The 13,338-nt window shown below is 35.2% G+C and overlaps 1 protein-coding gene across 3 annotated transcripts in view; it reads left to right on the top strand.

Moving 5' to 3' along the window:
• Nucleotides 1–13,090, top strand: part of LOC107715795 (caM kinase-like vesicle-associated protein) — a 41,942-nt gene extending 28,852 nt beyond the window's left edge. For all 3 annotated transcript variants that reach the window (XM_016521996.1, XM_016521995.1, XM_016521997.1), the window contains 10 exons: nt 1,960–2,067; nt 2,565–2,696; nt 4,358–4,432; nt 6,669–6,807; nt 9,045–9,165; nt 9,383–9,458; nt 10,417–10,553; nt 10,689–10,767; nt 11,538–11,625; nt 11,709–13,090. In XM_016521996.1, the coding sequence (XP_016377482.1) occupies nt 1,973–2,067; nt 2,565–2,696; nt 4,358–4,432; nt 6,669–6,807; nt 9,045–9,165; nt 9,383–9,458; nt 10,417–10,553; nt 10,689–10,767; nt 11,538–11,625; nt 11,709–12,047 (1,281 nt within the window). In that variant the 5' untranslated portion in view covers nt 1,960–1,972 and the 3' untranslated portion in view covers nt 12,048–13,090. The remainder of the gene's footprint in view (nt 1–1,959; nt 2,068–2,564; nt 2,697–4,357; nt 4,433–6,668; nt 6,808–9,044; nt 9,166–9,382; nt 9,459–10,416; nt 10,554–10,688; nt 10,768–11,537; nt 11,626–11,708) is intronic.
• The last annotated feature ends 248 nt before the right edge of the window (nt 13,091–13,338 follow it).

Genomic DNA, 13,338 nt, shown 5'->3' with positions numbered 1-13,338 from the left:
TTTCCAGCTAGTTGCCTTTCTCAACATTTTTCATTTCATTTACTGTGATTTGATAAACTAAATAACTAGAACTGAAATAAAGATAATACAAACTTTTTTGCATGACATTTAAATGACCAACCAAACAAAAAAAAGAAATACTAAAAACTGACTAAAATTTAAAATTAAAATAGAAAAAAAAAACAGAAATAAAAATGAAGCAACCTTAGCAATGTTCTAGAAAGCACCCAGAACACCATTTAAAAAAAATTAAAAAATAAAAATCATTTAACAACTAATATTTTTCTAGTGACATGTTACAGCAAAATTTTTTTAGTTGGCATAGTTGAATTTCTGTGAATTGAATTTTATCAATTGTGGCAACAGTTTGTAAACATTGGCTCAATCAGAAATAACATGTTGAGTCACTGGAAAAATGTTGTTTACTGAACAGTATTGTTGGTACAATTAAATGTTTTAAATTTCTCATTATTTCTCACTGTCCCAAAAGAAAAAGAAAATTAAAAAATTAAAAACAGAAATACATTAAACAAAATACAGAACACCGACAACAGAGTTGACATCATCACTTCACTTTATTTACAAATAAATTCCAATACAGGATATTTGGTGAAGATACCTGATTTTAAATAAGGAAAAACACTGAATACATTCAGTATGCATAACATAATGATGTAAAGAAAAAAAAAATCAAAAGCGACAGTGCATAAATTGAAAACCTTTAAAAAATAATAATGTTCTCCTGCATCACATATGGCAAGTGACAGAACAGAAGCTACTTAATTATATAGTGAAGATGAGATATACATTGACAAACAGTATTATGCTTTATTGTTTATTTCATGGTATGTAAATATATCCAGCTTTAAACTGCTTAAAGATTCTGACACGAGCAAAAAAAAATAAAAAATGAATGGATGAATAATGAAATAATAAGCCTCAAAAGAAGCAGACACCACCTGTGGTCTAAGCAACACTGTATTCAGTGGTTACATTGTGCATATATTGCATCAAATTCATATTTCAGAAGTCGGTCTAACAGTGTTTTACACATATATGACATGAGCAAAATAAGCCTATAGGCTAAAAGCAAATAATTATGGAGTAACTGGGAAAACAAGATCATGAAACCAATGAATGCATGAACTCACAATTCTGCATAATGCCACCTAACTTTATACCGTGTCCTAACACAAAACATTTGGAAAATACTTTCAGTGCTTAATACTCACCATAACTTTTGCAATTTTCACTATGAATATGTCTTTTCTTGGGATTGGTGATTTTTTCTGTCTTCAGCTGATTCGGCTCCACTTGCGCTAGCATCCGCACTTGAATTCACCATACCAGTGGTTTTTCACTTCGACTTGATAGATTGACATGAGCACAATTAAATATGTTTGGTAATTATAATTTTTTTAAATTTATAAAACATAAAACTTACCACAATGCATCTTTTTGTTTGGGGAAAATTATTTGGAAGTCATTAATTGAGCCAGTATGTTATTGTCAATTTCCTAAATTTTTCAAAATAAATTTTTTTTACAGTGTAAGAAACCAATTAAAATCACTTAGAAAACCATAGCAACCAGCTAGAACACCCTAGCATTGTGATGGCAAGTTTTGCATGTGTAGCACCATAAATTGCATGAATATTGTTTCACTGGAAATTAGATTGGTAGAGAGACAAATCCCTTAGCAGTGCTCAACGTTTGGGGCCACCAAATATGTTTTGTTTGTGAATGTCAAAAGAGGGGTGTTTATGCACAGTTGTTATTTCCCTTCAGAATTAAAAATGTCACAGAACGTGATATTACTGCAAGTCAGCATGCATATTAATCCAGAATGACTGGTGTAGGTGAACAATATATATTCACACAATGTGCAATGATTTTTGACTGCGGACAACTGGATTTAAGTTGATCTGTAACCTCTCTCAATATTTCTGTTTCTCTCAAGGGCAGGGTGGGCCATGCCATTCGGCTGTTTAAAACCTGGCGAGAAGAAGGACTACAACAGTCCAACAGAAATCACAGACAAATATGATCTGGGCCAGATTGTTAAATCGTGAGTAAAATGTGTTTTTGTTTTTTTTTGCAATCCGTTTCCTTTATTTTTGCATGTAAGTTGCCGAAGTTGTTCTCAAAGGTACTTTTTTTTTAAGGGATAATGTGCAGTCAGCCAGCAATTATCACAAAATATATCCAGAATGGCTCTTGTATCATCCCAAAGGGGTTTATTTCGTGATGATAATCAACTGACTGCATTATCCCTCTAATTATACTGCTACTTACAAAATAAATATATAAATAGATATGAACAACTGATTTAAGTTAATTTGATTATGTGAGTCTGTGTAGTGTTATGGGAGACTAGTACACTGTAGGAAAGTTAGAGAAAATTTTTACCGAATAATGTGACTGATTAATTAGAATAGAGTATTCTAGCTGTGTATGAAGACTTAATACAGTAATTCACAGAAAGTTCATTTTTGTGTGTACTATTCCTTAATTTCACTCAAAATTCTAATGTAATTAGTGCAATAAAATCACTTTCTTCTCAAGGGAGGAGTTCTGTGAGATCTTCAGGGCAAAGGATAAGAACACACTGAAAATGTACACCTGCAAAAAATTCCTGAAGAAAGATGGAAGAAAGGTGCGGAAGGCTGCCAAAAACGAGATTCTCATCCTAAAGATGTGAGTTACATATAGTTTTCTTTTTCAAAACCCTTAACAATCATTTTATAGAATGGGACTTCCTCTGCTGTCCTCAGATCTGCTGTTTTGATTTCATTTGGTTTAAGGAGAATCATATTTATTTCATTTATGAATAATGATTATTAAAGCTCTATTAAACACTGCTGTTCCTCTAAGATGATTTGTGTACTGCAGAAGCTCGAGTTAGTTTGTTGTCACATTCTTGACTCCAAAAAAGTGATTTTTCCTTTTCTTAAATCAATTGCAGTGATGAATGTGTTAGACAAATTGTGATAGATGCAATTTATTAATAATTTATTTCACTGCATAAGGTCTGAAACTTGCCCAATGCAGATATGTGAGCGCAAACGTCTAGCTGTATTACATAAGCTTGATTTGAATAACATATTCAGTTTAATGGCACTGAAATTTTAGGTTTTGTAAGAGAATTAAAAATCAAATGTTTCAGTTTCAAAACAGCAACAACAAAAAAACAACATATAGCTTGCAAATTGCTTATTATTATTTTTTTATTTATTTAGTAAAAAGTGAAACAACAGTGAGTTTTAACAAAAAGCTTCTTGGCTTGTGAAGCTATGTGTAGCCTATGTTCATTATTGACATTTTCAGTCATCTCAAATGAGTGGAAAGTACATGAAACACCTAATGGTGCAACGCATTTTGTTAAATATACCAAACATGTCAAAGCCTTAAGATATTAGATATAAATGCTTTGCACAGTGTATGATTATATATGATTATTCTGCATCTAAAAGGCTGATTTTCTGAGTCACTGATGTCACTTTGATCCTGCAGTGCTGCGTTTGCGCCCCGCTCACAAATCACAACAGCTCATGAATAACACACAAAAGAAATGTCACTTTTAGAATGAGCTGTTTTTTTATGGGTTCACCTTTAGTTCCCCTCTCTATTGCTGGCATAAGAGCACATTAGTGTCTTCAAAGCATAATCAGTGTATTAATTTCTTAATTTAAAAGTTGGCTGACATAACCACCTTTACAAAATTCTGAAACACTTCTTTATAGTGTCCGTGTTACATAATGAATTAAATTATACTATTATATGTGCTGGAATTAAAATGTAATATGCTTTAAGGGAAGTTTCTTGCTATTTCTGCTATTCAGTTCATCTCAACTTATTTAAATAGGGCTTTTTCATAATACATATTGTTGAAAAGTTACTTTAAAATAAGAATAATGTGTTACAAACACTCCAGTGATTAGCCAATGGCGGCAGTGGCAAGGAAAAACTGATTTAGTAGATGAAGAAGAAACCATGGGAAGCTGCATCCTCAGGCTGGCATATACTTGAAAGCAATTACATAAAGCATATATACATAAATGTTGATTTGAACTGATGTGATTCAGCCACAGAGCATTAATGATAATACTGACATTGTAATAATACTGATTGTTGTTTAATTAAATATGATTATAGCGGATAAAGGAATCCATGTGAAATGCAAATAGTAGGGATGCAGGCGTGTGTGTCTGGTGTTGGATGACTCTGCAGTGGCAGATGGGGCATGAGTGTGGGGTTGATGGCAGACCGGGATAAATCTGGGCACAGAGCTACATGTGTATCAACCTCCTGTGTGCCACAAACTGTCTCCTAACTGATTGTCCATTTCTCCTCCCCAGGGTAAAACACCCCAACATCCTCCAGCTGGTCGATGTCTATGAGACCCAGAAAGAGTACTACCTGTTCCTTGAGCTGTAAGTCCTCAAATCCGTTTCAGAGGATTGTTTATTTTTTTTTAGGAGTGTAATGATTTCTGTACTTAGTACCAATACCGGTGAATTTACCGTTTCAATTTACTCTTCAGCATACTAAATATTTTACTTAACTATTTAAAAAGTTAAATATTAATGCAAACTATTAAATATAAGTCAAAAGGCATGTGGCCTTTAAGTATTTTCAAATTAAATAAACATTCCCTCAAAAAAAGAATTAAAAATGCAAATGAGAAGCAATGGGGCAAAGAATGTTTGAAGTTTTTTAGTATGCAACTTTAAAATAATTATTAACCATATAAAGCCTGACATGAAATAATCACATTTTTTAAAATGTTTTTTTAACCTTTAGACAAAATATAAAAAAAACATTTTTAAAAATCAGCAATTTTGTATTATCATATTTGATACATGATACATTTTGTATAATCTCATATACCGTATGATATAGTGAGAATATGGAGCTGATACTCAAGGAGGAAAAACACATTTTTTCAGAGGAAACTAAGCAAAAATATGCAATTTGGTGCAGTTGCTGACCAAAACGTAAGATTCTTATAGCTTGTAATGAACCCACTGAGATCTTTATTAGTGATCTTTATTAGAGTACAATTTGAACTAATCTTTAATATGACTCGGGAATGGCGAGTCGTCTCAGTGAGGGATTTGTTCATTTCATGTTGACTGCGCATGCGCAACATCCTACTGGTTCTACAGGAAACAAAAATGATTAGTTCACCTCTCGATTAATTTGTTCATCCCGTGACAGCCCCATAGGCGCTATGCAGTCTGTACCGGATAGAGAAATTATTAGTTCACTTCTCAAGTCTTCTGGTCTAAGTCGTTTGTTCTTTTGTCATGTGACGTGATAACAGTATTGGATACAGAAATGAGTTAATAATTCCCAACCTTCCTTACAAACACATTTACAGTTATGTGATGCATTTCTGGTCTCAAATTGTAGCTTTTTTTATTTCTCATAATTTATACATTTGTGAATTTCTGTCATGATGGTTAACATGATGTGCTAATAAAGAGGCTTTAAACTTTATCAGTATGATAAGGAAAAATCACTGTGATAAAGCAAAGATACCAACATATAATATTTGTTTCCTACATATAATGTTTGTATATGTTGTAAGATACTGAGCCGGGAAGCCGGCACGTGACAAACGAACGAACGACTCGAACCCGAAAACTCAAGAGATGAACTAATCATTTCTGTTTCCGGGACTGCTTAGCGTTATAACCTATGGGGCTGGGAACGAACGACTTAACCCCCCGAAAACTCGAGAGATGAACTAATCATTTCTGTTTCCGGTACAGACTGCATACAGTAGCTTCAGTTTTCTGGGATGTGACGTGACAAAAGAAAGAAAGATACAGATCGGGCGGTGAGGGAAACTAACAGACTGCATAATCTGAAACAATGAATTAATTGTTTCTGTTTCTCATAATCTGACCTTGGTTGCATTATAGTTTTATTGCATTAACAGTCTTATTCGAAACGTTGCGTAAGCAGATGTGTCGTGGGATGTGGCTATTAACATGTAAAGTTTAAATTATATTCTGCTGAAATGAACAAAATGACTTCAAAAAAGATTTGTTCATTCAAAGATCCGAGTCAGTAAAATGATCTGATCTTCTTATCACTAATCAAACAGTTTAGAAAACTACTTACATAAAATGCATTTAAATATCAGTTGTCACTCTATATGTCCTAATAATATGTCATAGTAATATGTAACAATTTTGAACAAGCATTTGAAAGCCGCCGCCTGTCTCTCAGACGACATCCAGGAGGCAAATGCAAAGGTGCAAAGAACTGACAAAAGCTGCAGAAAACAAATTCCTCTGGCAAAGGTTGTTTGGCAACAAAGGTTCCCTTCTAATCATGTTGATACTGACTTCAAGAGGCTAAAGCTGCTGCTACTGTTGCCTGAGACATAACAGAAATAAACCCTGTGCTCAGACTGTCCTAGCACGATTATACCACCTCGTCCTTGTCACATTCCTACCTGTCTGTTTGGATTTGCATTCATTATTTTAATGCCTCATCCCTGCTGTACGCTGTATGTGTGGCATGGACTGGATGATTTGCACCTGCTACACCTGCGTGATCAAGTAAAGCTTTTGAAGGTGCCAACGTTTAAAGCAGGGTGTGAACAATTCATAATTGCACAGAAAAAGCAGCTCAGCATGTTGTGTTTTCTTGCAGAGCCACAGGTCGGGAGGTATTTGACTGGATTCTGGATCAAGGCTATTATTCTGAGAGGGACACCAGCAATGTTATCAGACAGGTGATGGAGGCAGTTGCTTACCTGCACAGCCTGAAGATTGTTCATAGGAACCTGAAGGTACACCACACAGCGCCCTCTGGTGGTCATATAGTTCATAATTAATTAACATTATTACCCAGAAGATTCCACACAAGACATACAATTCTGTTTTGGTTTTCGAATCTAAACTTTAGGACCGCACTTTAATTTTTTTGTGTAATGTTATCAGATCTGTTTGTTTATTGTTTGTAACTGTTTTTTTTAGATCTCCAATCTCAAAAATCCTTTTTTTTGCTGTTCATAAATGATATACTTTCTTAGTAAATTCTTCAGTAGATTTTCTTGTTTAGCATCAAACATTCACAAAAGTTGTTTACTTCTCAAGTAAACTAGATTTTAAGTTAAATTTAGTGTATTTTTATTTGCTTATTGGCAAATTGTGCTTTATTGATTTAAGCATAAATCTACTAACATTTACTGAGGTTTATGTCTAAAATACAGAAAGGAAATAATTTGCCAATGGTGAAAGAAAAAGATGATAATTTTACATAAACACATAGGGCCTCATTTATAAAATGTTGTGTAGAAACCATCCTAAATTTGATTTTATGATCATCTCTCAAATATGCGTATGTGTGATTCATAGAATGAACTTACGCACAGAAAATGCACGTGCGCCTCTCTTTCAGATGTGAAACCTATGAATCACAAATAATCTTGAACTTGCGCGCAAATGAATGGTTTCAGCTCTCTGCCTGGTTAACGATTCCTAATTAATGTTATTAACATATAAAAGATCACCAGTCATCATCCAAATCCTTGAATTTAGAACAGCGAGCTGCAAGAACAGCTTACATTTTCAAAAACCTGCAGTACTCTGACAAGAAAAAGTGTGTATATCTGCTCGTACCCTGACGTGACGCTAAGCACTTTTCCACGTCAAAGGCAGTTTTTACAAATATGAGCTTTGGCGTGGATTTAAGCGCACACACACACTCAAAGATCAAATCTTAGGGAATCTAATTGGGGAAGCAACGAAATTTTGGCGAGAATGATTCTGATTTTATTACATTCGGTGTAAACAGCAATTGATAATGGATAATCAACAGTAACAAGGTCGGGCCAGAAGAGCCTCACACAGCCTGTCTGTATGTGAAACAATCTCATGGAGAAATCAAAATATATGAGCGCAACTGCACACAGAAGAAACATAAAAATGTAACTTAGTTTTTATATTTATAACATATAGCCTAGCTAAGCAACACAACCAAGAGAGTGAAGTTTTCTCTGAAATTTGACAATGATTTTATGCAAGAATTCAAACGAGTAGTTAATATGCATTTTAGTACAATATTGTCAGTGTTGACAGTTTTTGCTCGATTTGGTTAATGACAATAGTTCCAAACAAAGGTCAAAGCAGAACAGTCGCACATCTCTGAGCAACACAGTGGTGTTTCGTTACTGAATGGTTACTGAATGATTCAGCATTTTTGAATTACTCATTTGAGTCAATGATTCAGTGGTCCGTTCATAAAGACAGGCACTTGCTTCATTCTTGAATGAATCAGCTGTCTGAACGAATTGTTTGAATGAATGTCTCAATGACTCACTTATTAAGACAGTCACTTGCTGCCACCTACTGGCAGTTTTCTTTCATATTTAAAAGTAGGCTACAGTAGCTTATCTTTGCATTTTTTCCAACATTTTGTATTTGTATATTAAAAAAATAAACTGATTTAAAACACCAAGCTCATAACATTATTTATTCTGTTATAATTTTGCAGTGTAAATGCATTGATGCTACATTTCAGCTTCATTAAACTGTCTGTGTAAATGCATCTAAATGCCACTTCAGCTGCTTCTGTTTCTTCTGCAGTGGAAAGATAGGTTTTGTTAATACTGATTTCATTTGATTGGTAACAGCCCTATATTGTCTTGCTATATTAAGTGAAATTATTCATATAAAATGGCCTTTAAATAGGCAAAAAATGACCTAGAAAAAAAATTTAAATACATTTTAGTATGCAGTAACTTAAGTCATATAAAACTAATTTCCCATCAACAAAATTGTGGCCAGTGAAAATGCTGAGTGGCTAGTAAATTTGGAAAACCACTAGCCACAGTGGCTGGTGAGCAAAAAAGTTAATGTCAAGTCCTTGCTAATAATGTATTGTTCAGTAAATAGTGTTCCTAAATTTTGCTCTAGAATGTTACTTGTTTTTACATCAGTTGTCTTGACACAAAAACAAAAGTCTGTTTTGAGAAAAGGAATTTCACGAAGCATCATGTCGTCTTGTCATTCTCATTCCCTCTAGCTTGAGAATCTGGTGTATTACAACCGACTGAAACATTCGAAAATAGTCATCAGTGATTTCCATCTGGCAAAACTGGAGAATGGACTCATCAAGGAGCCCTGTGGAACCCCAGAGTATCTGGGTAAGAAGCTCTTCAAAACAGGCAAAACCTCTTTAAACACTCATGGGGCCAGTTGCAACAGATGGTCTTTATTGATGAACAACAACATTTTTTTTTTTACAAGATTTCTGTTTACATGGGCATGCATTTGTTAAAATTAGAATAACAAACTATGGTAATCAGTGTCATTATGTTTTTTTTAAATGCATTGTCTTTGTTAATTTTTTTTTTCAACCAGCCCCAGAGGTTGTTGGGAGACAGAGATATGGCCGACCTGTGGACTGCTGGGCCCTTGGTGTGATCATGTACATACTGTGAGTGTATTCTCCTATAAACCAAAACCAGGAGCTCATAATACCTTCATTTACAGACAGCATTTAACGGGGTCCTATTATGCTTTTTCACTTTTTCAACTGTAGTTAGTCTGTAATGTTGCTGTTTGAGCATAAAAAAGATCTGCGAAGTTACAAAGCTCAACGTCCAATTCAAAAGGAGATATTTTATTTAACAGAAATCACTTTTCAAAAACTACAACGAACGACACGCTAGCTTTCCCAAGGCGGACAAACTTAAAGTTGTTACAATCATCCGGGTTTAAATCGCGCTCAAATTTATTTGATTTTGACGCAATATTTATACTGAAGCTTGCAGGCGGCTATCGTAAGGGGGGCATGACATTTCCCGACCAGGTGTCGAGTGCTGCCAATCACAACACACACTGGCCCAGCTAACCAATCACAGCACATTTCGTATTTCAGAAGGCGGGCTTTCATTTGATACAGGAACTATTCGAGCCGTTCATGCCAGACTGGGGAGAGAGGTGTTGTAATAATGTAAAATATGTGAAAAAGAATGTGTTTTTCGAACAACCTAGTATGAGAGCTTGTTCTAGTACAACCCCAAAACAAAATCAAGACTTTGTAAAAGAGCATAATAGGACCCCTTTAACTAGTCTTCCACAGCCAGACTTTTGATTATCAGCTGAAGTGTGGTCCACATTGTACCTTATTCTGGCCAAAAACCACCCACGTTGGCTAGAATGTGCTGTCTGAGGAGTAAATGCGAAACCGATGATAGCTTATTAATAGATCAGAGTCATCTAATTCACATAGTGTTTCTGCAGTCTCCACAAAATCTGTACAATGATAAAAAATTCCAATATTATGCTAATTTTATGTGCAAAATGCATGTCAGGGAGCTGTGTGGGCATGAGAGTACCATTACCCAGATCCTTCTCACTGTTTGTAATGATTTCCCTCATCTCATGCACAGGCTCTCCGGAAATCCTCCATTCTATGATGAAACAGATGATGATGACTATGAAAACCATGACAAGAACCTCTTCCGGAAGATTCTTGCTGGAGACTATGAGTTTGACTCACCATACTGGGATGAAATTTCAGACTCCGGTAGTGTTAGTGAAGAATACTGATAAAATCTCACATGCTTAGTAGATCGCAAACTTGTCTTATGAAAGCCTTGATTTTAAAGACATGATGTGACAGTTTAGTTGTGTTTACATCTGCCATTTTGTCAATCCGCAGCTAAAAACTTAGTGTCACGTCTTATGGAGGTGGACCAGGATCAGAGACTGACTGCGCAAGAAGCCATCAACCATGAATGGTACTTATAGTATTAATATACCTGACAATTACTGGTAACACTTTATTTTAAGGTGTCTGTTACTCAGGTTACATGTACTTACTATTATAATAACAATGAATTATGCATAATTACATGCAAGTAACCCTAATCCAAAACCTAACCATATAGTAAGTGCATGTAGTTAATTAATATTACTAAGTACTTAAATGATATAATTACAGTGTAACATTGACACCTTAAAATATAGTGTAACCCAGTTACTCAATATATTGGCATTCCTAACTACTGAGAGAAAATGTTGTGTATGAAATACACCACTGTTCAAAAGTTTGGGTTACATAAACTTTTGTATCATTTTTCAAAGTAGTCTCTTACTGTATGCTTACAATGCTGCATTTATTTAATTACAGTAAAAACAGTAATATTGTGTAATATATTACAATTTAAAGTAAATGTGTTCTGTTTTAATAGATTTTAACATGTTTAATTTCCTGTGATTACTCCAGTCTTCAGTGTCACATGATCCTTCAGAAATCATTTGAATATGCTGATTTGCTGCCCAAGATTATTATCAGCATTATGCTTCATATTTTATTTTTCAGGATTCTTTGATGACTATAAAGTTTAAAAGTTTTTGTAACAATGTAATTGTCACTTGATCAACTTAATGCTGAATCATTACTGAACATTTAAATAAAGAAAACATTTCTGACCCCAAACCTTTGAACATTACTGTATCTAAAAACAAGTTTCCAGTCCATATAATATGTTTTTTTGCACCATTAAAGGATATCTGGAAATGCTGCATCAGACAAGAACATCAAGGAAAACGTGTGTGCACAAATCGAGAAGAACTTTGCTAAAGCTAAGTGGAAGGTAATTTCTAGATGAAGTTTACGCTTTTGTGTTAAGAAGTTGAGTTTGGCCAAATTTAATATAGGATTACCACCTCCCTTTAGAAAGCGGTACGGGTCACGACCATGATGAAGCGTCTCAGGGCACCAGAGCATCAGACGGCGGCACCAGCAGCAGCACCTGGTGCGCCCAACCCTGCAGCAGGGGCTCAGGAAAACCCTCAAGCTCCATCGGAGGCCTCCACAGCCCCATCGAGTACTGCTGAAAGCAACTCGACGAGCACAGAAGCCCCTGCCGTGGAAGCAGCGGCTGCTGCCGCCCAGCCACCGGCTGAGCCTGTTCTTCACACCCCAGCTCCGGAGCAGCCCAATCCTACACCACGATGCAACGGAGAGGCTTTAGCCCCCCTGCCATCAGACACAGGGGAGGAACAGAGCGGTTAATCTTGCTACCTCTCTCCCACCTGCGTTTAGATCCCACACACTTGTACATAAGCAGCAAGCATGCTAATACTGATCCCGCAGCACATAGCATTAATCTCAACACGCTCTATCGTGAGCCGACTTCTAAAACATTTCCCAGCAAGCATCTGTTTTCTATTGAATCACAAAGCTGTGTGACGTGTATCGAAGGCTCTGGCCACTCTAACCTTGCGCAAAAGAAGAAAAAAGCTGTTTTCTGCTTACATTAAGCCAAGATTGGAATCTTTAGCACTGATCTGCATACATGTTTTAGGATAGATGATTAAAGCAGGCCTCATTTTATAAAAGTACTTTTTTATTTTATTGCATTGCAGTTTGTTAACATCCATCTTGAGCAGGAGCACCGATACACAGCTTCGTGTGCGATGTATAGTTTCTGTAAATAGCTTACTAACCTCTGTAGATTAGACGTAGCCAAGAACAGCATGCTTTTTCAAATCTGCTGTTTATGACACCAGATAACTGCTACATTCAGCTTCAGCTTTACATGGACATTTCATGTCTTGATCGAACACGCGCTCATGAAATGTTGTCATCAGTTATGAAAGATACTTCGGCAGCAACTAAGGCGGCTAAATTCATCTCATAATGGCATTTTAATGGTTGAGACATGTGGCCCAATAAATGGAGCAGAGTAGGTAAACATAAGAAATACCTAAAATCTGCTTGGTAGCTAGCCACATGAACAGTGGAAAATGTGATTTGTTCTTATAATGTATTATATACTCATTTGCATACAATTGTACATGTATTGAGTAATAATATACTTGTCCATTTTAAAAGTACATATAGCCACACACACTGATCTTTGTTTTCAATAGAATTTCATCTGAGGCATAGATGTACTACTATTTTGAGACCCTTCAATATATTAATCCTTACATTTTATCTTTTCATTGTATCTCACTTTACTAATCTATAATGCATTTGAATATATTCTGAGATTTTTAATTTATTCGACTTAAACATAAAATTATAAAACATAAATTATATATTTATCTTTTTTAAATTCCAAATATGTAACAGGCAGATATTTACTTATTCCTGTCAAGTAAGTCACTTTTATTTATTTTACTATTTTTATTATTGTTTCAAAGCATTCTATTACTTAAACAAAACGTGTAAGAATCATAAACTCATTGGTCACAAAGCTTATTTCTGCGATAACTAAAATCCTATTGGCTGTTCATCAAGGGAATCAGGGTGATGCTAACTTGGGTTACAAAAATACATCCTCCCTGCAGTACTCTAC

The sequence above is a fragment of the Sinocyclocheilus rhinocerous genome, unplaced genomic scaffold (genome assembly GCF_001515625.1).
Source record: "Sinocyclocheilus rhinocerous isolate Xijiao unplaced genomic scaffold, SAMN03320098_v1.1 scaffold899, whole genome shotgun sequence".
In the NCBI taxonomy this organism is placed as follows: Eukaryota; Metazoa; Chordata; class Actinopteri; order Cypriniformes; family Cyprinidae; genus Sinocyclocheilus; species Sinocyclocheilus rhinocerous.
This window is presented reverse-complemented; position numbering and strand designations above follow the sequence as displayed.